Source organism: Schistocerca piceifrons, chromosome 3 (assembly GCF_021461385.2).
Source record: "Schistocerca piceifrons isolate TAMUIC-IGC-003096 chromosome 3, iqSchPice1.1, whole genome shotgun sequence".
Taxonomy (NCBI): domain Eukaryota; kingdom Metazoa; phylum Arthropoda; class Insecta; order Orthoptera; family Acrididae; genus Schistocerca; species Schistocerca piceifrons.
In genome coordinates this window covers 166,107,171-166,131,396 of record NC_060140.1, presented here as the reverse complement: position 1 = coordinate 166,131,396, position 24,226 = coordinate 166,107,171, and the positions used below count along the sequence as shown (strand labels likewise).

Genomic DNA, 24,226 nt, shown 5'->3' with positions numbered 1-24,226 from the left:
ATGCAGAGTTACTACTAAGGCAGTAATAATTTAGAACGTCAAGCCTGACGCTCAACTGTTAATACATGGATAATGTAAAATTAGTAAGCAATAAACGTTTTTCCTTTCATTATTTTGAATGTGTGTGTGTGTGTGTTTGTGTGGGAGGAGGGGGAGGGCAATTGTATAAGCGACAAAGTTTCTAAAAGCTTCAAAATTTAAAGTTTGTTGGAAGTCGCTGGATACTGGGATAAATAAAGCTAGACTACGTTGTGACCAGGAAATTACGCATCCTCAAGACTTAGACACAGCTTCTGTCTTGAATTCATAGCTTATTGTGTTTAGCCACCAACATAAGACTATATTTTTTAATGATTACACTTTCAAAGCGTTTAAAATTTTTAAATTCGGTCAATAATCACACGAAATACAGAAAATCAATTTTTTTACCCTGGAAGCCGTTGTATACAACAACCTGAAACTCAGACTACATGACACGATAACCATTTTAGACATTCAGTATTATAGATTTTGAATGCATACATAGCTTTAGGTAGGTATCGTCTGTTCACGAGGCCCACATTTTCTTCAATTTTTGATGGATCTTCCACCCTTTTGGGTTGGAATGAAGCAGATGATTCCAAGTAACGGTTTCCTTCTATTCAGTTGACATGATTTTCTATCATTGACTCTTATCTATATTTTCTTCTTTGGCATCAATTACATTGTAAATGGTAGGAAAACACTAAGTACACACTTCGCCACAGTAAGTACACAGATCTGTCATGATTTATTGTCAGTCAAGGGAAAACTGTTTGCCTTGTATTATGTCACCGCTGTCTTCGATGCAAATACTGCTTTGACACGACTATTCTGTGCCACCACCAACATCCATTTACAACCCCTTGGAGAACTGTCGGAGAAAGTTTTCCACTGCTTGTATCTCTGCGAGTATTGTTGGCCTGAGATTCAAGACAAGCAAGAAATAATAATAATAATAATAATAATAATAATAATAACAATAAAACCTCTGGAAACTTTTAAAAAATTCTGTGGAATACGATATGAGAAACATGGAGATCCATGTGATACATTTTTGCAAAAAAAAGGTAGAACAAGTTCTCGTTAGACTGAAGAAAAAGTCACGCAAATCAGAAAACACCCTTCAAGGTTCGTGCCAAGGATCTGACTACCGAGGACTCTTACGGAGCTAATTACTTACCGATTTATATTTCAGTAGTTCTATTTTCAAATATAAATGAGTAAAGTTATACCTGGAGCTTTTCTTCTAAAATGCTAAGTGATGTTTCAGAACTGTCTATACACTAACAGGAGTACGTCACTCAACTGTTGAAATCATCACTTGGTTTCAGCTGTTAAAGAGAAAAATTACAGCTTCAGTTCTGTTTCACGTACAGCATGAGACTAAGCTTTATTCCACCCGACACGCAAGATATACGAGCGGGCTGCAATGAATAGTACATCTTTTCTGAAAGCAGGTAGTTTTTATGCCGTATTATTCCCCACTCTTTTGGCTATAAAACGCTAGTTTTCAACATAATCTTCATTCAGTACAACGGCCTTACACCACTTACTAGGAGAGCCGGTTTGCTCGAATGGTACCATTTAACTGGTTTATGTCGTAGCCAAAGTGTTGTGTCTACGCAAGACAGCCTAGACACAATGAGAGGAAGCCGAAAGGCACGCGGTAAGCTAAAGCCGGATGTGTGAGGTCTGAAACAGGATACGTAATGAAGGCTATAAAGAAAAGTACATAGCTTCGGGAATACTTAACTTTAATCCCTCCCTTCAGCAAGTGATAGACATATTAGATAGAAAAGACACGCTTGACTTTGCTCAGGAATCATTTGCAACTTCGCCAGCCGTGTGTAACATTAACCAGCCCACCGGGCGCGCTGCACGGCCCGGTAAACTGCCCTCGCACACGTCCGCGCAGCTGCCGCCACGCTCTAAACCCGGTGTGCCGCGACAGCATACAACTGCAGTGAAATCATGCCCGTGGTGTGCTACTAGACATTCGCGTGAACATTGCCCATCATGCCAAGCTATTTGCTTTTTCTGTAATAAGAAAGGACATGTTCAAAGTGTTTGTCAGAAAAAGCTCAGATCAGACAATCACAACCATTCCAGGCCTTTTGCTTCGCGCTGGAATCGAATCAAGAATACTCAGGCTCGTGAACCTTCGCCCGTGCACATTCATGTAGTTAATTCCACTTCGTCCAGTGCCACTGTCTCTAACAGTGACTGTGTTCGTCCCACACAAAGTGTGCGTCGACGTCGCCGGAAATCCCATCCTCGTCGCCAAAAATTGTTGTGTCTAGGCAAGACAGCCTAGACACAATGAGAGGAAGCCGAAAGGCACGCGCTAAGCTAAAGCCGGATGCATGAGGTCTGAAACAGGATACGTAATGAAGGCTATAAAGAAAAGTACGTAGCTTCGAGAATACTTAACTTTAATCCATCCTTTTGGTACATCTGTAGATTGTGGCGATACAAGTTAGACTCTTTAGATACATGCAACGTTACTAATGGCGCCTTGCTAGGTCGTAGCCATTGACTTAGCTGAAGGCTATTCTAACTATTGGCTCGGCTAATGAGCAATGCTTAGTCCATGTAGTCGCTAGCAAAGTCATCCGTACAACTGGGGCGAGTCCTAGTCCGTATCTCGAGACCTGCCTTGTGGTGGCGCTCGGTCTGCGATCACACAGTGGCGACACGCGGGTCCGACATGTACTAATGGACCGCGGCCGATTTAAAACTACCACCTAGCAAGTGTGGTGTCTGGCGGTGACGCCACACAAAGTCTTGCTGCATCACTAACCTCCCAATCAGCTTTGCAACGCCCATGCAACTCCGCACAGATGGACCTTCGTTGCTGTTTACGGCTTTCGTTAGGCGGCGAGGAATCCAGCTGGTGGACGATGTGTCAGCGCTACCAAGAGAGGTATCCAGTTGACCAGTGAGGTGTCTGATCTGTCGATCACCTCGAATGAGAGTGTACGCACGTTCGAAAATTACAGAAGTCATAGATGTGTGCGGCCAGCCGGCACGCAGGGGATCGGACAGGTCTGCACGATCTTGTTTCGATTATGACAGAAGCCTTGCTCACCAACTCTCCGTGCCTTTGTTCACTGCTAGGTCTCTGCAGTCACTCTGCAAGCGCCTGTGAATATCTGCGATGCTCTGGTTTTCCGCCAAAAGAAAATGACAGCTCTCTCATTAGAACGCACTTCTCTTACAGAAGCCATTTTGAAGGCTACATATAGCACCGCTACCCATGAAATTGTAAGCGTCGAAACGGGAATATTCCACAATGTCCCACAGCATATTCCTCATTCTCCAGATGAAACTGGCCGAGAAAAGAGAAGTGTTACATTACTAAGTTGTGTGTTGTTTTCGAATCATGCCATGCCCCATGACGTCACAGACTTGAAGCCGACGTCCTCTATTTTAACTGTCCCATACACTGGCGTCGGATGAAAGTGTTTTCTTCAAAAATAGCAGCTTTCTTTATGGGTCTACTGATCATTTTACTGTGATATGAAGTGTCTTTGAATCACATTCATATCAAGCTATATTTTCATTCATAAACACGAGTTTTCTTTGCGCTCTACATTTACTATAATGGTTTTATTTTTATCATTTGACGTTACAAATCCTACCATTCCTGCCTGAAATTCTCTCTGTATGGACCCTTTGAGAAGGAAAGATTGGAAACCAATCACACACTCACCGTTTACGAGAAAACACAGACCGAATAGCAGTTCCATTAGTCCATATTGAGGAAAATGCCGAATTACGAAAGCAACTTTTTCATATCATATATGTCTCTTCTCACTCATTCGACACGTGTAACAAAAAGGAAGTTACATTAATGAATCGAGTTTTTTCATATTACTAGATCAGATCTGTGTTTACTGCCTGAGAAACGTCTGAAAAGCGCTTCCTGACTATGTGTTATTCACAACAACACTGTAACATTTTCTGTTTAAAACAACTCTGTTGCGAGTACGTGAAATTATGAACAAGAAGCAATCGTAAACAGTAGTCTGCTAATATTCTGAAGTGTCCAACATGGCGGTTCCTTTTTCTAAGTAATGTGCACTGTAGACCTATAGCGCCAAATCCCCTTATTATAACCCCATGATAAACGATCTGTATGTATCTATGGTCTAAGAAGGGAGGGAGATGGTGCTATAGACTTAACGCTGGACGATATTTTGAAGTCAGAGTGGGCCTGGTCTGCCGCCATCTTAAATAGCCCAAAACATTATCAGACAGCTGTTTACGATTCCTTCTTTCTCATTAATTCCGTCTTGTGCACGCAACAACCGTTTTACATGACAAAAATTACACTGCTTCCATGAATATTATGCTGTTAGAAAGGTAATTTCTACCGCTTTTTTCTGTTTTTCAATGCTTGTTTTCTCTATCAATGCGACACATTTGGCCTCGTTAATGTAACTTGTTTTTGTTGACACATTTCGAATAACCAAGAGGAGAAGGAAGTGATATGAAAAGCATACTTTCTTAATCCACTTCATTCCTCCTTTATTGTATTTGTATCTATAGCAAACGAAGCTGGAACCCCGAAACCAATGCTTGTTTTCTTACTGGTAATACTTCTTGTTCGTTACATTTTCAGCTGTCACCTCTTATGCACAACATTCTCAATTTTCACGTTTCCAAAAAGCTGACATACGTGTATTTTACTATTCCATAACGTGTGCAATGAGGAAAGAAGCAAAGCAGGCTATCATATTTTGTGCATGTCAATAAAGTGAGCGATTACTGAAATGTGGAAATAACAGAACGGTGTAGAGAGATACATCCCCATCACGAACGTAACTAAAAGACTGACGATCCAGACCTCGCCTCTCACCTAAATGAAAACGCACACGACTTATTTGCCGTGTAGAGAAATTGAAAGATATTTTGATTTCCAGTCATACGACTAAAATGGATAGGTGCTGTCGATAACCGAGAAGGCCATGGATAGATCTGGATTATCGATAGCACTATCAGCTATCCCCCAAACGTATTTTACCCAAAATGTACCTCGTCTCCTACCTTACAAACTTCACAGAAGCTGTGAGGAAGGAGTCGTGCTTGGGTACGTCTGTCGGTAGACTACTTTCCCGCGAAAGCCAAAGGTCCTGAATTCGAGTCTCGGTCCGGAACATAGTTTTAATCTGCCAGGAATTTTCATATCAGTTCACAATCCGCTGCAGAGTGAAAATTTCATTCTGGATACTTCAGCCAATACCAACTGCTGCACAGTATTGTTGGTTTGTTAATCAGTTCGTTTCTTATTTGCAATTGAATGTAATGTAGGTTTTGCCGTTTACAGATATTGATCTGTGTGCTCCTGTGGTAGTTTATATTAACTGGTAAAATTATAACAAGAAAGAAGAGGGAAAGACAGCGTTTTATTGGCAGAATACTTCGAAAATGTAACAGATCTACTAAAGAGACTCCCTATACTACGCTGGTCATACTCTTTTGGAGTACTACAGCGCCGTATGGGATCCTTATCAGACAGGATTAACGGAGTACATCGAGAAAGTTCAAAGAAGAGCGGCACGTTTTGTATTATCGCGAAATAGGGGAGACAGTGTCACGGGTATGATACAGGAATTGGGATGGTCACCATCAAAACAAAGGCGTTTTTCGTTGCAGCGGAATCTTCACACGAAATTTCAATCACTAACTCTGTCTAGACTGCAAACGAGGAGACGAGGTACTCGCGGAATTAAAGCTGTGAGGACGGGGCGTGAGTCGTGCTTGGGTAGCTCAGTTGGTAGAGTACTTGCCCGCGAAAAGCAAAGGTCCCGAGTTCGAGTCTCGGTCCGGCACACAGTTTTAATCTGCCAGGAAGTTTCACTAACTCTGTCCTCCGGAAGCGAAAATATTTCGTTGAACGACCTACTTAGGGAGAAACGATCATCATAAAAAAATAAGGGAAATCAGAGCTCGCACGGAAAGATACAGGTGTTCGTTTCCTTCGCGTGCTGTTCGAGATTGGAATAACAGAGAATTATTGTGAAGGCGGTTCCATGAATCCTCTGCCAGGCATTTAAGTGTGATTTGCAAAGTATCCATGTTTCGTCCACTATCGTTATGATAAGTTAAAAACAGGTACGCGCGACTGTAGTAGTCTCATTACTTATCTATAGCAATTTAATGTTAGTACTGGAATCGTTAACTGGAGACTGGTAGAACTTGGGGCTTGCAATATTTCAGTGTTTCACAAGGCAACGGAGCGGTAAACATAACTACAAATAACATTAAATTAAAATCAGTGGTTAAAATTACACTTGAATTTGTCTGTGTTGCCAAAAAAATCGAGTTGGTCAAGAAAAATACCGCCCAAACAGTGACCGTTGCATTTATTTTAAAAAAAATTGCTCGTAGTTCTATCAATGGTGGGCCATAAGGAAAAATAACGCGCAAAAAGGTCATCCAGGCGGTATTCAATTATGAAAACCAATTCCGATACTGGACGACTTGGAGGGATTTGTGGAGAGCATAATGGGTATGTGATGATATCACATTCTATAATTCGTTCGTTTCTGAAAGATTTTTTTCAGCGCCCTTCTTGAATTCTTCCAAGCCGACTCACCCTGCGTCGCCGCCCTCTTTCAGCCATAATCTATTTACTCTCTTGTATCACTATAGTAACTGAAGCGGTCTCAGATGTTCTATAATTACCTCCAAACTGTAATCTTTCAATTTGTAGAAACAATTATAAAAAAATAATTTTTTGGTTAATTTTCTAACAGTGCTTATCTTGGGTTGGGAATACTTCTTTCTTGGGTAGACTGTATTTAATTCTAATCTTGGTTTGCGTAAGATCACGAGAATACACGTAGTTCAACGATATTTACGTTGGAAGGGAGCTAGCGATCTCCTTTTGTTCTGTCTGTCTGTGGATAAAGTCACTAGCGAAACCGCTATACACTATGTATTCAAGTCTTACTGCAAGAACGATGTTCTACTGTGAAATGTCTCACTCGTAATATCGTCGGAACAGTGAGTCCAAACGTCATATTTCTAACCTGTTTGTAAGTAAATGTCATATAGGACACAACATATGTTGTACATCACAGAGGAATTCGTTAGGATATTATCATGGATAAACGCAAACTCATTTGTGACGTCGCATATCGTATGCAACAAAGTCTAGTTGAATTCAATCCGTGAATCAGTGTTAAGATCCCAAAACATTAGCTCACAGCTTTTGTGTAACTCGATTTGTTTTATAAATCAATTTGGCTCTTATGCTTTTGAGTGTTAAGATAATAATTTCAAAAGATCTTCATTACTTAAGGAAATTGAAGAATTTTCATGCAGTGGAACACACTTAAAGTGAGACTGAATTGAAGAACTTTGAATGCTTTGATATGCTGAACGTATTGTGACGTGGTTTCAGAGAAGTTATTTAACCCACCTTTAAGATTCTTCTGCTCTGTGATACTGAACTTTAAATTAATAGTTTAAGCCGTGTTTTATTAGCAAAGAGGCAATGCATTAAACACTAAGGTGACAAAAGTCATAGGACAGCGATATGACATATCCAGATAGCGGTAGTATCACGTACACAAGGTACAGGAGGAAAGTTCGTCGGCGAATCTGTCGTTTATACTTATGTACTGATGAGAATATATGCAATACATATTTAAGAAAAGTTTTTTGGCTTAATTATATGGCTTCCTGAACGCAAATTATGTGCATAAAATTAAACAAGGCATAAATTTGTTTTCAGAATAAATTAAAATGTGAACCTATTACATGTCCCTAACAAATCTAGACCTCCTTCCCCCCCCCCCCCCCCCCCCCCCCTTTTGACGAAGTCCTGGCTACGTCATTGGCTCCTTGTGGAGTGGAGTTTTTGTTATATTATATTGTCACTGCATTAGTTCCGCTGTAGTTTACACAGCTTCTCATTTTCAGATCTTACCTATCACGTTTCATTCAATGTAGGACCAATAATAGCAAATTACTGGTTAAAAGAACGATACAACTTTTTTAAACATGTTCCAAAATTGTGTTGTATTATAAATGTGATTAAGGGAATGGTCCAACCGCTTTGACTCAGGAAACGGATAATTTGCTCCAACATACCAATACATATGTAAGTCATTATTTTTAGTAATGTTGGACTGACCTATGTACGAGGGTCACTCCAAAAGAAATGCACACTATTTTTTAATCCATCTTTTATTCTACATGTTTGAAAGTTTTACAGTGTGTAGATACATCCTTTAGGTATAATATTTTCATTTCTCCACATAATTTCCATCCCTCTCAACTACCTTAAGCCATCTGGGAACCAGCGCCTGTATACCCGCATGGTAAAATTCTGGACGAACCTGTTGCAGCCACTGCCTGTGAACAAGAGTGTCATCATCTTCAAACCTTGTTCCACGAAGAGAGTCACATTGAGCCAGATCACGACAGCAAGCCGGGTGTTTCAGTGTAGTCCATCCGAGTTTTGTGATCGCCTCCATGGTTTTTTGACTGACATGTGGCCGTGCATTTTCGTGCAACAGCAAAACATCCTGCTTTTGTCGATGTGGTCGAACACGACTCAGTCGAGCTTGAAGTTTCTTCAGTGTCATCACATATACATCAGAATTCATGGTGGTTCCACTTGGCATGATATCACACAAGCAAGAGTCATTCGGAATCGAAAAGCATCGTAGCCACAAATTTTCCAGCAGAAGGTGTGCTTTTGGATATTTTTTTCTTCGGTGAATTTGCATGGTGCCACTCCATTGACTGGCTCTTCGTCTCTGGTGAAAAATGATAGCCATGTTTCATCACCTGTCACAATTCTTCCAAGAAATTCATTTTCACCATTGTCGTACTGTTCCAAAAGTTCGCTGCATACCGTTTTTCTTGTTTCTTTCTGAGCTACTGTCAACAACCTGGGAATCCACCTGGCACAAACCTTTTTTGACGCCAAAACTTCCAGTTTTCTGTAAACACTTCATTCCCCTATCCCAACGTAGTGTGACAATTCGTTCACTGTGATGCGTCTGTCAGCAGTCACCAATTCTCTAACCATCTGCACATTGTCTGGAGGACAACCCTCAATATTGCCATGCTCGCTTTCATCACGTAACCTGCTTGCCCACCGACTAACTGTACTGCGATCGACAGCAGCATCTCCATACACATTTTTCAACCTCTTGTGGATGTTTCCCACTGTCTCGTTTTCACAGCACAGGAATTCTATGATAGCACGTTGCTTCTGACGAACATCAAGTGTAGCAGCCATCTTGAAGACATGCTGTGACGGCGCCACTCACGGGAACAGTTTGAACTAAGTTTGAAAACAAGCAGGAAGGATGTATCTACACGTTGTAAAACTTTCACACATGCAGAATGAAAACTGTATTTTTACAGAAATACATTTCTTTTGGAGTGACCCGCGTAACATATAGGCCTACCTTTCCAACAGTAGCCTATTTGCTACTTTTTTCGGAATATTTCTTGTCAGTAACTCTGTCAGTTTTTCTGGAATGGCCGGATACACCAAAAGTGGAATGTACGTCTACTTTGATCATCTGCTTCATTTTGCTTTTGAATTTCATTTTGATGTTTTCAGTGTTTATAAGACTTTGTGATAGACTTGTAATTAGTTAATTTCATGTTCCATGTATAATCTGCACGACATATCATAATGATGCGGAAATGCGTTTTATATTAACATCAGTTTTTTGTAAATATGCTTCCATGCTGATAATTCATTGGTTTCTTCGTTTTTAATTAAAGATTTTAGTAATTTGTAACCATTATGATTTACACATAACAATAGGACATTACCTTTCGCGGAATAAGAGTTGCCAAAAAGAAAAGTTTTCAGTTTAGTTTCAAATTTTATTTAGCTGTCTCTCACGTGTTTTAAATCACTGGATAACTGATCAAAACTTTCGGCTCAGCATTGTGAACCCCTGTTCGTGCTACAGACAGCCTTAAAGTGGCGTAATGAATATTCTTTTTTTCTGCTGTTATTGCAATTTTGTACATTGTTTTTGTTGAAGTGCAGTGGATTATTTGCAACAAACTTCATGAGGGAATAGCTATACTGTGAAGCGGATAGGTTGCTATTCACACGTCGAACAGCAGGCAGCCATGACGGAAAGGTGCTCACATAAGTTTTCGGTGAAAGCCTTCTACAGAAAGAAAGCAAAGCACACAAATTTCCATACAATCATACACACAAAACTAACCTTCTGTCTCTCTCTCTCTCTCTCTCTCTCTCTTTCACACACACACACACACACACACACACACACACACACACACGATTGCTGTCTCCTGCCATTCTAGCCAGAACAGCTTGGAAGGCAATGTAAAACACAGGAAAGAAATAAAGTAAATAGTGGAACAATAATTCATGTATAAAAAAGGAAATATTGCTTAAACGGCTCCACTTACGAATGAAATGTGATTCCTTTAAACTTAGTTTAAGATCTGATTGACTAGTGCACCCTTAAACGACGCTGTCTGTCATGTTTGGTGAAACAACTCCATGCAATGTATCAAATACTATTTGGCATACGCTAACAGAAGTCGATAGATATCCCCAACGGTCGAAACTGGGCGCGGACACCTCTGAATGACATCACGGCGAAATATCACCACTGTGAACCGTGGAGGTATAAATGCAGTGAACCTAATGTTTTGTGCTGTGTATGGTGGCTGACGTCAGCTTCAAACTTGTGACGTAATGACAATTCCTTTATAATATGTCGGTAGCAAGTGTCGTTACTACGCACTGCCGAGTGTGTAACACATACCTCTATTAAAGTTCTTGGCATTCAGTCACCCTGATGACTGTGTTTCACAATTTTTTAGCGTTGGCCACAGTCTATCTCTACTCAAATTCTTGTGCTTGTGAATACGGCTGTGTACGGTAGCATTGTGACGGCCGCGGTGGCCGAGCGGTTCTAGGCGCTTCAGTCCGGAACCGCGCGACTGCTACGGTCGCAGTTTCGAATCCTGCCTCGGGCATGGATGTGAGTGATGTTCTTAGGTTAGTTAGATTTAAGTAGTTCTAAGTTCTAGGGGACTGATGACCTCCGCTGTTAAGTCCCACAGCGCTCAGAGCCATTTGAACTATTTGTACGGTAGCATAAGATTTTTTTCTAGGTTACTGTACTGGATGTATCACCGATATTCCGTTCAGAACTGGGAAAGAGTTGAAACAGACAGTCCCGCACACCTCCTGCGACGCAGTCTGCAATATCGCAAACACCTTTTACAGGTGACGATACGTCTTTGAGTAGCTCACAATATTTGACGAATTATTCTCTCTCAAGCGCCCTACTGGCTACACACATTTGATACATATAAGGCACTTCGAGGGAGAAACAACCTGGGTGGACGAAAAATCTACCTCACCAAAAGACAAAAAATAAATAAATACCGTTAGAAAAAATCTGAAATTGCCATGACTAAATCTGGTTGGACGACCTGAATGTATGATCAGTTTCATCTCTATTATCCTATCGTCATTGTCGGTGGATGTTTCCGGAACTAAAGTTTTAGCAAGTTTTGTGCTCATACTCCTGGCTTGATAAGCTAAGCGCATAGCGCTTCAGTAGACATTATCCATGAAACCCGTAGGTGAACAATATTTGTTGAGATTGATCATGATTAAGGCGTAAAAACTTTCTTGTCCTTTCCTCTCCTCTCCTCTCCATCAACATCCTAAGGCCCGGTCTGGAACAGCACCCCTCTTCACTCTTCCGAATTCCTCCCCGAACATCCGCCCGCGCAGACACCCTCTTACGCACTACCCCAACTGCTACGTTCCCATGATACCTCTCTTCCTGGCAGTCTAGGCCCACTCATCACTTCACTCACCTATATCTGTTTCAAAATCAGTCAGCCCACCGTCTTTTTTACTTTTTTAACTCATTCAGCTGTATGCCTGAGTCTTTTATCTTCGTGAAACATTAATTTGCCATTTCATTTGTGTCTGTCTTTTAATTACTCAAGAAATCCTCCTTTTTATATTTTAAATTATGCAACTGACTGTCTTTTTATTGTGTCTAACATTCATTCCTTTTGTGTACCGCAGTATCCAGTTTTATGTTTTCAAATTTTTACTTTCATAATGCAGAAGTGCGACGATCGGTCTCCACTGACAGCTGACCTCCCTCCCATATGGGGCGAGGGGAATCAAATAAGAATAATGGGAGAAAAATCTATGTACGGGACTCAGCCAGCTGGAGTGAGAACCGGAAGATCGAAATAGCTGCAGAACACCCATCACTGAGTAATAATAAACCCTGAACGTCTTATCATTTCTCACCTGCCGTTATTGGCAAACCATTAAAATTCAGGTAATTTTCATGACTTCGGAATCTCTACAGGATCGGATGTTTCTTCAATATTCCAAAGGCTTCAGAATGATGTTGCTAAAACTGTCATCTACCTTATGATTACTCACGACGTCATCAAGAATTTAGAAGGAGTCAGTATCAATGGTAATGAAGTATTTTACACCGTACGCAAATATTAATGGGAGGATGTGGATATATCACGCACAAATGGTGGAACAGGAATACCTCTCCGCGTCGTCTGAGAAGGACAGCAAAAGAAAGGATCCCGTGGAACTGTGAATCATTCAAAGACTGCCTTCGCTTCTTTTTCGAAAGTAACCGCAAACTACTCACCAAAAGTAGGAATTACAGTTTTGCTTGGCCAACGAACTTAATTTGAAAATCTTTAGGTAGCAGGCCCCTTTTTAATAAAAGTGGGCTCCAAATCTCTAGAGTCAAAACTACACAGGCGGTAGAAGTTCTTGAATATTTTGTGACAATGGACCAATGGACGAACAGTGTTAATTCTGTAAGTATGTGGTCTTCAATGAACAATACGTGCGAGGCACTAATGTTAGCGGCACTAATACGAAGAAAAATCTGACAATCGTCTGTCATACACACACGACTGATATTTTTTTTTCCTGTGGGGATACATGAAAACGGTGATACATGAAACCCCAGCAGAAACCGAAAATGAACTGACTGTACAAGGTTAACACACGTAACGAGGGCACTGAGACTGCCAGTCAACACTTTGAACAGGTGTGTAGCGTAACTTTGTCCATAAAATTTGGTGTTACATAAGAATGTTGGACGGGCTCAGGTGGCACAGGTATCTGACGTTCTTAAGCGATAGTCATAATGCTCGTGATGAAGAGCGCAGAAGGTTACTAGCGCAGATGGCACAAGTAATGAATAGTCTCTGAATCTAAACGAGGAAAGAAGGAAGCTGTGGCCAAACTTAAACAAGTGATAGGTTTTTCGCCCACATCCTGACCTTTCAAGTCTCCCGCAGTTCTTGATTAAATGTCAGTGAACTGTTTCTTACGAGGTGTTTACAAAAGTACTTAACAAAAACAAATGGCCCTGAGCAATGTGGGACTTAACATCAGTCCCCTAGAACTTATAACTACTTAAACCTAACTAACCTAAGGGCATCACACACGTCCATGCCCGAGGCAGGATTCGAACCTGCGACCGTAGCGGTCGCGCGGTTCCAGACTGTAGCGCCTAGAACCGCTCGGCCACTCCGGCCGGCCAAGCACTTAACAGATTTCCAACTTCATATGCTGGGTGTTCCCCAATTCATATTATAAACTTCTACATGTTGTAGAAGGGGACTTAGTGCAATAAGTTTAACATAGGAAGCCGTAACCGGAAACGTGATCCAACGACGCCATAGAGTGTCAAATTTATAGGCGTCAGCACCTGTAGAAGTCTAGTAAGTGAATCACATCTCTATTGAACAAGTGGACATAGAGCTTAAGGTATGCATTTTAGACTCTTTTCTTGTTTCGGTCCATACTACCAGCTCTGAAAGTTGCCTACCCTACAATATTAGCAACGACCATACCGGTACACGTATTCCACTGTCAGAGGTATCAGACTGGTTTTCGCTTATAACTTTCGACTCGTTCGTTTCCGGTGGAAGGACCCTTACCTGAAACTGATAAACTTACCCGCCTCCATCATTGTTGATTGTTTGTAACATCATCACGCTATCATACATTTACACGCACTGGCGCCTCTAACCTTGACGGCCTGCTCGTCGATGGAAGACGTTTCCGGACGTCAGTTCCTATGTAGAACTTGATTTACTACGTTGCCTCTGAAACCTCTATGAGTGCGTAATATGAATGTGGGACAACCTGTAGATGTATTCATATGACCAACAGATACAGATTTAGTGTCTTTTATTGTAAAGCGCCGCAAATGTTTCGCTTATGGAGATTAAATGTGACATCCATTGGTTATGTGGGACACATCCCATCTAAAGTCCATTTCTTGCGAATGCTAGCGTACCTTGTTAAAGTGCAGCGTATATTCCTGCTCTGAGCTCTGCTAGAGTATCCGGTAACGGTAATGCAAACATTGTATCCTATATGAAACCGTACAAGGAAAATTCAACAGATGTCATGTTCCAGTGAACGCGGAGCAATGGAAGCGGCTTACCTCGACCAGTCCCTTTACATGGAAAGCTGCTATGGAGGTAATCACAGACATTGGTTAGTGCGGCGGAGCGTCAACTTGCATGAAGAGTACGCTGCGGTCTTGTCCAGCTTCCTCAATCAGTGAGATTAAAAAGTTTTCCATCACATCGAAGTACACTGTTCCGTTGACTGTTTTCTCGACGAAAAAGAAATGGCTGAAATTGTTACATGTGCTCAGTGCACAAGAGATGATAACTTTTAAGCTGCCATGAACATGTTCCAACTTCGCGGAATTTCACTGTTTCAGAACCTACAGTTCCATTAATTAACTTTACCACGTAAGTGAAAAGTCGACTTATCACTGGAGATATCACTGAAAATAATGTTTCCAATGAAATCTTCGTTCACATCCAGTCGATATAATATTTGACCACTAAACGCCACTGTTAATTTGTGCAGGGCCGGCCGAAGTGGCCGTGCGGTTAAAGGCGCTGCAGTCTGGAACCGCAAGACCGCTACGGTCGCAGGTTCGAATCCTGCCTCCGGCATGGATGTTTGTGATGTCCTTAGGTTTAACTAGTTCTAAGTTCTAGGGGACTAATGACCTCAGAAGTTGAGTCCCATAGTGCTCAGAGCCATTTGAACCATTTTTTTTTTTGTGCAGGACTGATTCAGCATACAGAAAACGGAAAACAAAATTGGATGAAATTAAAAGGAAGGGCTGCTACATTAAGAGCGTAATGGACATACTACTGTTAAATGCAGAAGAGAGAGAGGATGGAGAGCTTATAGGACGCCCAGCTTACAATAAGCACGTCGCGTCGATTTTACATGACCGTTCACAAAGCTTTGCTTCGCGAGATCGCCAGAAACACACAGTGGTCTCGGCGTTTTTTTATGATATAAAGAGCATGGGGAATTGGAGTACAGTTGCAGGGGAAGAAGTAGAGGAAAGGGTTAGGGGAGAAAATGGGCTTGCTACTAGGAACGAGAGAGGAGAAAGACTAATTGAGTTATGCAATACATTTCAGATGGTAATGGTGAATACCCTGTTAAAGAATCACAAGAGGAGCAGGTATACTCGGAAAAGGCTCAGAGATAGATTTCAGGTGCACTACATCACATTCGGGCAGAGATCACGGAGTCAGATATTGGGTTGGCTAACTTTCAGAGACCAGTCAAGAAGAATCAGTGTGCAAATAAGAAGAATACGGAAGTACTATTGAATAAAGAGATACGCTTGAAGTTCTGTGAGGCTATAAATAAATGATAATGAAATGCCCAGTAGGCAGTTCAGTTGAAGAGAAACGGACATCTCAAAAAGGCCAGTCACTGAAGTTGGAGAGAGAAACGTAGCTACAAGGAAGGTAACGATAAAGAAATAATGATAATAGAAGAAATAATTCAGTTCATCGATGAAAAATGGAAGAACAAAAATGCTCAGGGACATTCCGGAATTCAGACTAGAAATGACTTATTAATGAAAAAAAAACAGGAGGTACATGGAAGCTAAGACGAAATGGCAGCCCAAAGAATGTGAAAAAATCGAAAAAGTAATTATTGTCGGAAGGACTGATTCAGAATACAGAAAACCGAAAACAAACTTGGATAAAATTAAAAGGAAGGGCTGCTACATTAAGAGCGTAATGGACATACTACTGTTAAATGCAGAAGAGAGAGCGGATGGATGGAAGGAGTACATTGAGGGTCTCTATGATAGCGAGGACTTATCTGATGACGTGATGGAAGGAGAAACTGGAGTCCATACGGAAGAAATAAGGGATCCAACAATAGAATAAGAATTCATAAGAGCTCTGGAAGACTTAAAATCAAATAAGCAGGAGGGATAGATAACATTCCATCAAAATTCCTAAAACCATTAAGGTGAAGTAGCAACAAAACGATTATTCACGTTGATGCGTAGACTATATGAGATTGGCGATATACCATCTGACTTGCGGCAAAACATCGTCCACTCAATGCGAAACATTGCAATGGCCGACAAGTGCGAGAATGATCGCACAATCACCTTAACAACTCATGTATCCACGTTGCTGACGAGAAAAATATGCAGAAGAATGGGAACGAAAATTGAGGATCTGTTAGACGACGATCAGTTCTGGCGTTGCGGTTAAAAATGAAAACAAGACATAAGAAAAATGAAGACACGTTTACAGCATCTGTCGACTTGGAAGAAGCGTTCGATAATGTAAAATGGAGCAAAATGTACGAAATACTGGGAAAAATAGGGGCAAGCTAGGGGGAAAGACGGGTGATATACAATATGTACAAGAACCAAGTGGGAAAAATAAGAGTGGAAGACCAACAACGAGTTGCTCGGATTAAAAGAGTGTAAGACGGGACGTAGTCTTTCGCCAGTGCTGCTCAATGTATACGTCGTAGAAGCAAGACGGAAATAAAGGAAAGGTTTAAGATTGGGATTAAAATTCAAGGTAAAAGGAATTCAGTGTTAAGATTCACTGATGAGCTTGCTATCTTCAGTGAAAGTGAAGAAGAATTAGAGAATGTCCTGAATGAAATGAACGGTCTATTGAATACAGAATATGATTTGGGAGTAAATCGAAGAAAGACTAAAGTAATGATGAGTAGGAGAAATGAATACAGCGAGAAACTTAGAATTGGTGATCACGAAGTAGATGAAGTTACAGAATTCTTCTACCTAGTCATCGAAATAACCCATGACGGACGGAGCAAGGAACACTTAAAAAGCAGATTAGCACTGGCAATTAGTGCATTTCTGGAAAAGACAGGTTTACTAGTATCAAACATAGCCCTTAATTTGTGAAAGAAATTTCTGAGAATGTACGTTTGGAGTTGTTGTGTACATAGTTCCCCGTAGTCAGCACGTACACAACTTTCCCTCTAGAGCGCGCCCCGCTAAGCACAACAGCACAGGCGCAGCGCTCGTCCGTCTCCGTACTACGAGATGGCGCTGCCGTACAGACGGACCAAATTCTGCTTCCGCCGATCCGCGTATTAATATGTAACGCAGCCAATGAGATTGCTGCTGTAGAACCTTTTCTCCTCGCGGATCACACTCGCGCAGTGATACCTGACTGCGCGAGGTATTATAACGAGTGTACAGACCTCCGATGACTCAGTCTGCGTTTGTCTGCAACAGTCTATAGTCAAGTTTCAGTCTGCGCTTAATAAGATTACCATATTCCTTTACATAGCCATGAAGATCAATGAATAGACACTTTGTTAAGTATCAGAGTTATGTGAGAATAAGATCAACGTACCAAGACCAAAGGAACTTCAGATTGCCAATTGTAAACAGCATCCAGAATCAAGTTACGTAATGTCTACGCTTTTTATTATTTTAATAAATGCGTGTGAAAATTAATCAAGTTCTGTTTAAAGTTGGTCACCGTCAATCAGCTACTCTAAGCGTGCAAGTGGCATCTCTACCGTCTGACCTAACGGCAGAAGATAAACACGCCACGATGAGACCACGAGACATATTGCTGACACTCGCCTACTTCGTTAGAGCGACAAGTCAAATAATCTGATGGTGTGTGTACCGAAGGTCTTACAGTACGCACACCACAGGAGTACAGCATTATGAGGCGGTGAGACATAGGGGAAAACCGGAAGAAAATCCAAGTATCTGAGATGTGCTGCTAGAGAAGAATGTTGAAAATTAAGCGGACTGATGAGGTGAGGAATAAGGTAGTTCTCCGCATAATCGACGATGAAAGGATTATATGAAAAACACTGACAGGATGATAGGGCATCTGTTAAGACATTAGAGAATAACTTCCTTGGTAAAGACATCATGGAATAACTTCTGTGGTCCTAGAAGGAGCTGTAGAGGGTAGAAACCGTAGTGGAAGACGGAGACTGTAATACATCCAGTAAATAACTGATAATGTAGGTTTTGAAAGTGTTAAGCAGAAGACCGATGACTCAAAAAAAAAAAAAAAGCCAGTCGACAAAACACTTATGCCACTGATAACTGCTAGACCTACTACTCTACGGGAATGTTTACAGCAATAGGTAGGAAAACTGTGTTGCACAGTTGTCGCAGACCGTGGTTCTTCGAATCAAAACACATGTCTACCTTTGCTACCACCCTCGCTAGAACTTACAGTGGGTTCACCTCACACTGGCGTACTGCGTGAGGCAAAGCTTGATCCATTTATCTACGTATTTGGGCCAGAGTAGATTTGCAAGTTTTGTGAATAAGTTTGCTTGAATATTCAGAGTTGTAAGGTCCATACAAGAAAACACTCTATATCGACAAGGACCTCAGCCCAGACATTTTAACTGAGCTAAACATTGGCCATTACACGTTATATTTTGTTATTAAAAGACTTCTTCCGGAATTAAATCAAATAGTGAAAATATGTGGCAATTAAACGACTTATTTTTAATTTTCTCCTTTTTCTCTTGGTTTAATAAGACTACTTATTTTAGAGAAAATATAATAGTTTGAATATAAATATGTTATTTGTGATGAATAAAAACCACTTGTATTTGCGACATGAAGTCATAAAACGTAAGGTCTGGAGTAGTGAATTTAGAAAATCTTATCGTTGTAAAACGACATTCGTCTTTTGTCTGACATACTTCATTTGTTACTTCTCTCTTCACCTTTCCTCCACCTAGCTGCGATCTGTTTAGATGTATGTAAAAATGTAAGTTTCTTTAACTGAGAGCATCTCGCATTTTTGCTTAACCCTTGTGTCATTTTATTTTATTTTGTACAGTTGAAGCCTTGACAGGTTTAACAGCGAGTCTAGTTCTACGAAAGCAAATAACCGGTTTGCACGATATCTGTTTAACCACCATTACGGCTATCTAACTCAGATCGCTACGAGTCGTAGTAATTACTCAGAACTTGTCTGCTGCTTAATTTATGAAGACCGACTTGCTAGTTCGAACAATATTGGCGCACTTGAGAGATTCTAAGCTGATATGGCATGGAAAATAAGAAGCCAGTTGTTCCCCCAACATACAATATTTACTGCAAAATTAACGTTTCCGTTCATCGTCAGTTTAACTCTCTAGCTATATGAGTTAAAAATCTGTCTTCACAGTAATTTATTTGCTTGCTCTATCAACCGTAAAATTGTAGGATAGAAAACTATTGTTGGGGACCATGGGTAGATAAACAGAACGTTGTATGCGGCCGTATAACATCGAAGCAATTTTGCAGTAAATTACGTTGGCAGTGACAAAATATAATCTGCAATAGTGTAATGTCAATCAACAGCTCCGCTATTACACCAGTGATTCAAGTGAAGCAGCAAGACGAAGAAATTGCTGTGATCTACAGAGGCAACCACAAGGAAGGAAACCAGCAGAAGACATCACTGATTTCGATTTCTAACCATACACTGCCCCCCTCCTTGCACCCCAAATGCCACACCAGCATCTACAGTAAAAAACAATGGAGAATGAGTTCTAGATTAATCTAGTTCAAGACCGTTTATTTTTAAATAACATTTCTCTGTATGTATGTATAAACGCCTGTTGATGAACAGAACATGTTCCAAACGTGGTGGCCGAGAGGTTCTAGGCACTACAGTCTGGAACCGCGCGACCGCTACGGTCGCAGGTTCGAATCCTGCTTCGGGCATGGATGTGTGTGATGTCCTTAGGTTAGTTAGGTGTAAGTAGTTCTAAGTTATAGAGGACTGATGACCTCTGCAGTTGAGTGCCATAGTGTTCAGAGCCATTTGAACCATTTGATTTGAAACGCATTGCATTATGATAGATTAAGCATAAAATAAAAAGTGACTGGTAGCAGAAACTTGAAATAAATAATTATTTCACACAGTCACGGTGCACAAACATAGCAATTATGGCTCAAAAAAATACGCACACAAAGTTGTCACTCCGGGAAGGGTCAGCAGCTCGTTGTCTTGTGCTCTGCGCATCTAACTTTCGATCACCGGGCACCCGTTCGCTTCCTAGCTCGGTCTAGTATTTTCTCTTTTTGGGTCTGTGTTGTCCTCATCATCATCGACGCGAGTTGCCGAAGTGTTGTCTAATAAAAGGACTCGCACCAGGTGGCCAAACGGCCTCGATGGAGTTTCCCGGTCAAAAATGCCATGCTATGGAAAGAAAAAAGTGGAAACTGCGTGCCATGAGGCAGGCTTACCTGTGACGAGTAGGCTGTAGCGCAGGGTGCGGGGTGGGTGCGTGGACACCTGGCACTCGTAGTCGCCCTGGTCGGCGGGCCGCGCGTCGCTCACGGTGAGCCTCCAGTTGTCCGGGTACTGGAAGTTGACGGCGTACCGCTCGTCCCCAGAGTACGTCTGCCGGCCCACCGTCAGCAGCTGCAGCTCCTCAGAGCCGGGCCGCCGCCGCACCCACGACACCTGCGTCATTCAAAACAGAAGCACTTCACATAACCATTGCCAGCGCATAGGGGCAAGACTGATGAGCGGAGGTCTTATTTATCAGCAGTCCTCTGGTTTAACGTGGCCCGCCGCGAATCCCTCATCGGTGACAACCTCTTCCTCTCAGAATAGCGCTTGCAGCCGAAATCGTCAATTATACGATGGGCGTTCAGTTAGTAATGTAACACTTTTTTTTTCTCAGGCAGTTTCGGTTTAAAAATGCAGAATTTGGGAAATATAGAAATATTCCTGCTTCGGCCCTGTAGTTCCATGAAGATCCTATAGGATGCGGCAGTATGCGTAGCCTTCAAAATGGCGTCTGTAATGGAGGTGCCTTCCAAGCAGAGAGCTGTCATTTAGTTTCTCTTGCTGAAAATCAGAGCATTGCAGGTATTCATAGGCGCTTGCAGAACGTCTACGGAGACCTGGAAGTGAACAAAAGGGCGAGGACTAATTGGGTGAGGCGTCTGTCATCATCGCACACAACGTCAGACAAACCTGTGCGATCTCCCGCTTGCCACATACAGCTGCAATGTTGGAACGTGCGGACACTCTCAATCCATGGACGGATAGCAATCAAACGCATCGCTGCAGAAGTGGAGATGTCTGTTGGTATTGTTGGTGCAGGCATCCATCTATTGGTGTGTCAAAGCTGTGTGCCCAGTGATTTCGTCACTAGTTAACAGAAATTATAAAGAGCATGCGTGCTGAATTTCTTGCACGTTACGATGCTGATCGCTTTTTACCGTAACAAGACAGCTGTCTTCAGTGTACGTTAGGGATATCATGTTATTGGCGAGTAACACCGTCTCTAGTCTCCGACGAGGAAAAGAGGCCGCAAGTTTCTTCAGGTGTGCCATTAATTAGACCCGTAGAGTCAAGAAGTTGGCCTATTTCAATTGTTAGGTTGTTCCAGATAGTCCCAGAAACATTCTGCGACGTTGAAAGCGGGTGATTTCGATGTACGGTATACAAGGGGCGCGCCTAGGGACGGAAGTCACCAGGTTTAGGCCAGTCTAGGAGGTCAAACAATGAATTGAAATGGGCAACAGGAGGAGAAGCGGTGCATGTTAACTTAGGCTGGTGGCCGGTCGTGGAAAGCAGAGGCTCTGCCTTCCGAAAAGACGTCTGTTCTGCTCGAGGTCTGGATTACAAGAGAGAGAGGCAACTGTGTTCCGCACCGCAGATCACTCCAGCGTCCACACACGTGACCTGTATCCCACGCACGCTATTGGCTAAAACAAATGGCGTGAATTCGCTAGCAGTTTCAGCAGAGGTCTCAGTGTGTCTCTTGTCAGCAGCGCTAACTGGAAAGAACTGCCTCGGTTTTGCAAGACAGGCAACTTGTGTCACATAGGTACAACGCAAGATACTCTTTTCCCTAAGATATTCCTTGACTGGCTGCCACCATGTACAGCCTACATTGGACTCGTGACAATATCGGTTGGACCCTAGACGACTGGAACGCCGTGGCATGGTCAGATGGCACCTCATTTCAGGCAGTAAGAATGATGGCGGGGTTCGAGTGTGGCACAGACCTCACGAAGCCATGGACTCAAGTTGTCAAAAAGGCACTGTGCAAGCTGTTGGTGACTGCATAATGGTGTGGTCTGTGTTTACATAGCGTGGACTGAACCGATCACTGCCTGGAAACTGCTATGTTTGGCTACTTAAACATCAATTCCAGTCATTCATGGACTTCATGTTCCCGTGGTAATGCGCAAAGATTGATTCAAACAATATTTCGCACAATTTGAGTGACCGAGCGGTTCTAGGCGCTACAGTGTGGAACCGCGCGATCGCTACGGTCGCAGGTTGGAATGCTGCCTCCGGCATGGGTGTGTGTGATGTCCTTAGGTTAGTTAGGTTTAACTAGTTCTAAGTTCTGGGGGACTGATGACCTCCGAAGTTAAGTCCCATAGTGCTAAGAGCCTTTTTTTTTTTTGGAAAATTTGAGCAGCCGACCGCTGTGGTGGGCTCGACATAATCGAGAAGTCAGTTCGTGCACAAAATCGTATACCGGAAACACTTTCTCAACTATGGACAGCTATAGAAGCAGCAAGGCTCAATATTTCTGCAGGGGACTTCCAACGACTTTTTGAATCCAGTGCACGTCGAGTTTCTGCACTGCGCCAGGAAAACGAGGGGCCGATATGCTATTAGGAAGTATTCCTTGACTTTTGTCACCTCGGTGGGTAATTTCAAATAGTTTTAGTGACCTTTTCCATCAGACAGCGTTTACTTAATTACATCACTTCATTGTTTAGGATTACAACACAAACAAACGCGAAACCAGTTCACTTCAATTCACTTTAGTTCGCGTCAACAAAACCAGCAATATAAAAGATGAACCACTATGTATATTTCAGCCTTTCCGGTGGTGAGTATGCCCTGGAAGCTGCCTTTTTTTCAAGATGACAACAGCCAGTTCATAGTACTGCACGCATACGCCCCTCGTTTGACGAACACGCAGGCACAGTATCGCATCTCAAATTGCCTGCTAAATTATCCGCTTTCAACGTCGCAGAATGTTTCTGGGACTATCTGGAACAACCTAACAATTGAAATAGGCCAACTTCATGACTCTACGGGTCTAATTAATGACACACCTGAAGAAACTTGCGGCCTCTTTTCCTCGTCGGAGACTAGAGACGGTGCTACTCGCCAATAACATGATATCCCTAACGTACACTGAAGACAGCTGTCTTGTTACGGTAAACAGCAACCTCAATGTGAACTCAATCTGTAATATTAATTGTCCAGATGGGACTATAAGTCTAAACAAGTATTTTTAATGTCTTACATTTACTGCGCTGAAGAGGAGAGGGGATTTGGAGTCATTCTATGGATTGCCGTCTGGTTTCCTGTGAACCCTTATTTTATCGCCTGAAACGCTGTCGGACAAAAAATTGTCACGATCAGCATCGTAACGTGCAAGAAATTCCGCACACATGGTATTTCGTTGCTCTTCATAATTTCTAGTGACGAAATCACCGGGCACACAGCTTTGACACACCAATAGATGGATGCCTGCATCAACACTAGCAACGAAACTCATTGAAACGTTGCGACAAGACGACACCACAACTCGACTGATAACCCGACAAGAATTCATCAGTGGAATACGTCGAGAAAGACTCACTAGTTTACTTCTCACAGAATGATACTAGCAATGATAACGCTAATGACAACCAGATATAACATTCCTTCCCTTCAGAACCTCTGTGATGTAACACATTGACTGTTGAAAACTTCTGTTTCAAAAATATACAGTGTACAAATGTGAAGTATGAGACAGCGAATAAAAGTACAGCTAATAACACTTATTACTTTTACTGAAAACCAGAAACGATCTAGGAACCTT

At 42.0% G+C, this 24,226-nt stretch overlaps 1 protein-coding gene across 1 annotated transcript in view; it reads right to left on the bottom strand.

Annotated features, from left to right (window-relative positions):
- The window catches only part of LOC124790042, a 459,476-nt gene that overhangs the window by 156,528 nt on the left and 278,722 nt on the right, over nt 1-24,226 (bottom strand). Inside the window, exon 4 of the mRNA XM_047257599.1 lies at nt 20,622-20,841. Coding sequence (XP_047113555.1) covers nt 20,622-20,841 — 220 coding nt within the window. The remainder of the gene's footprint in view (nt 1-20,621; nt 20,842-24,226) is intronic.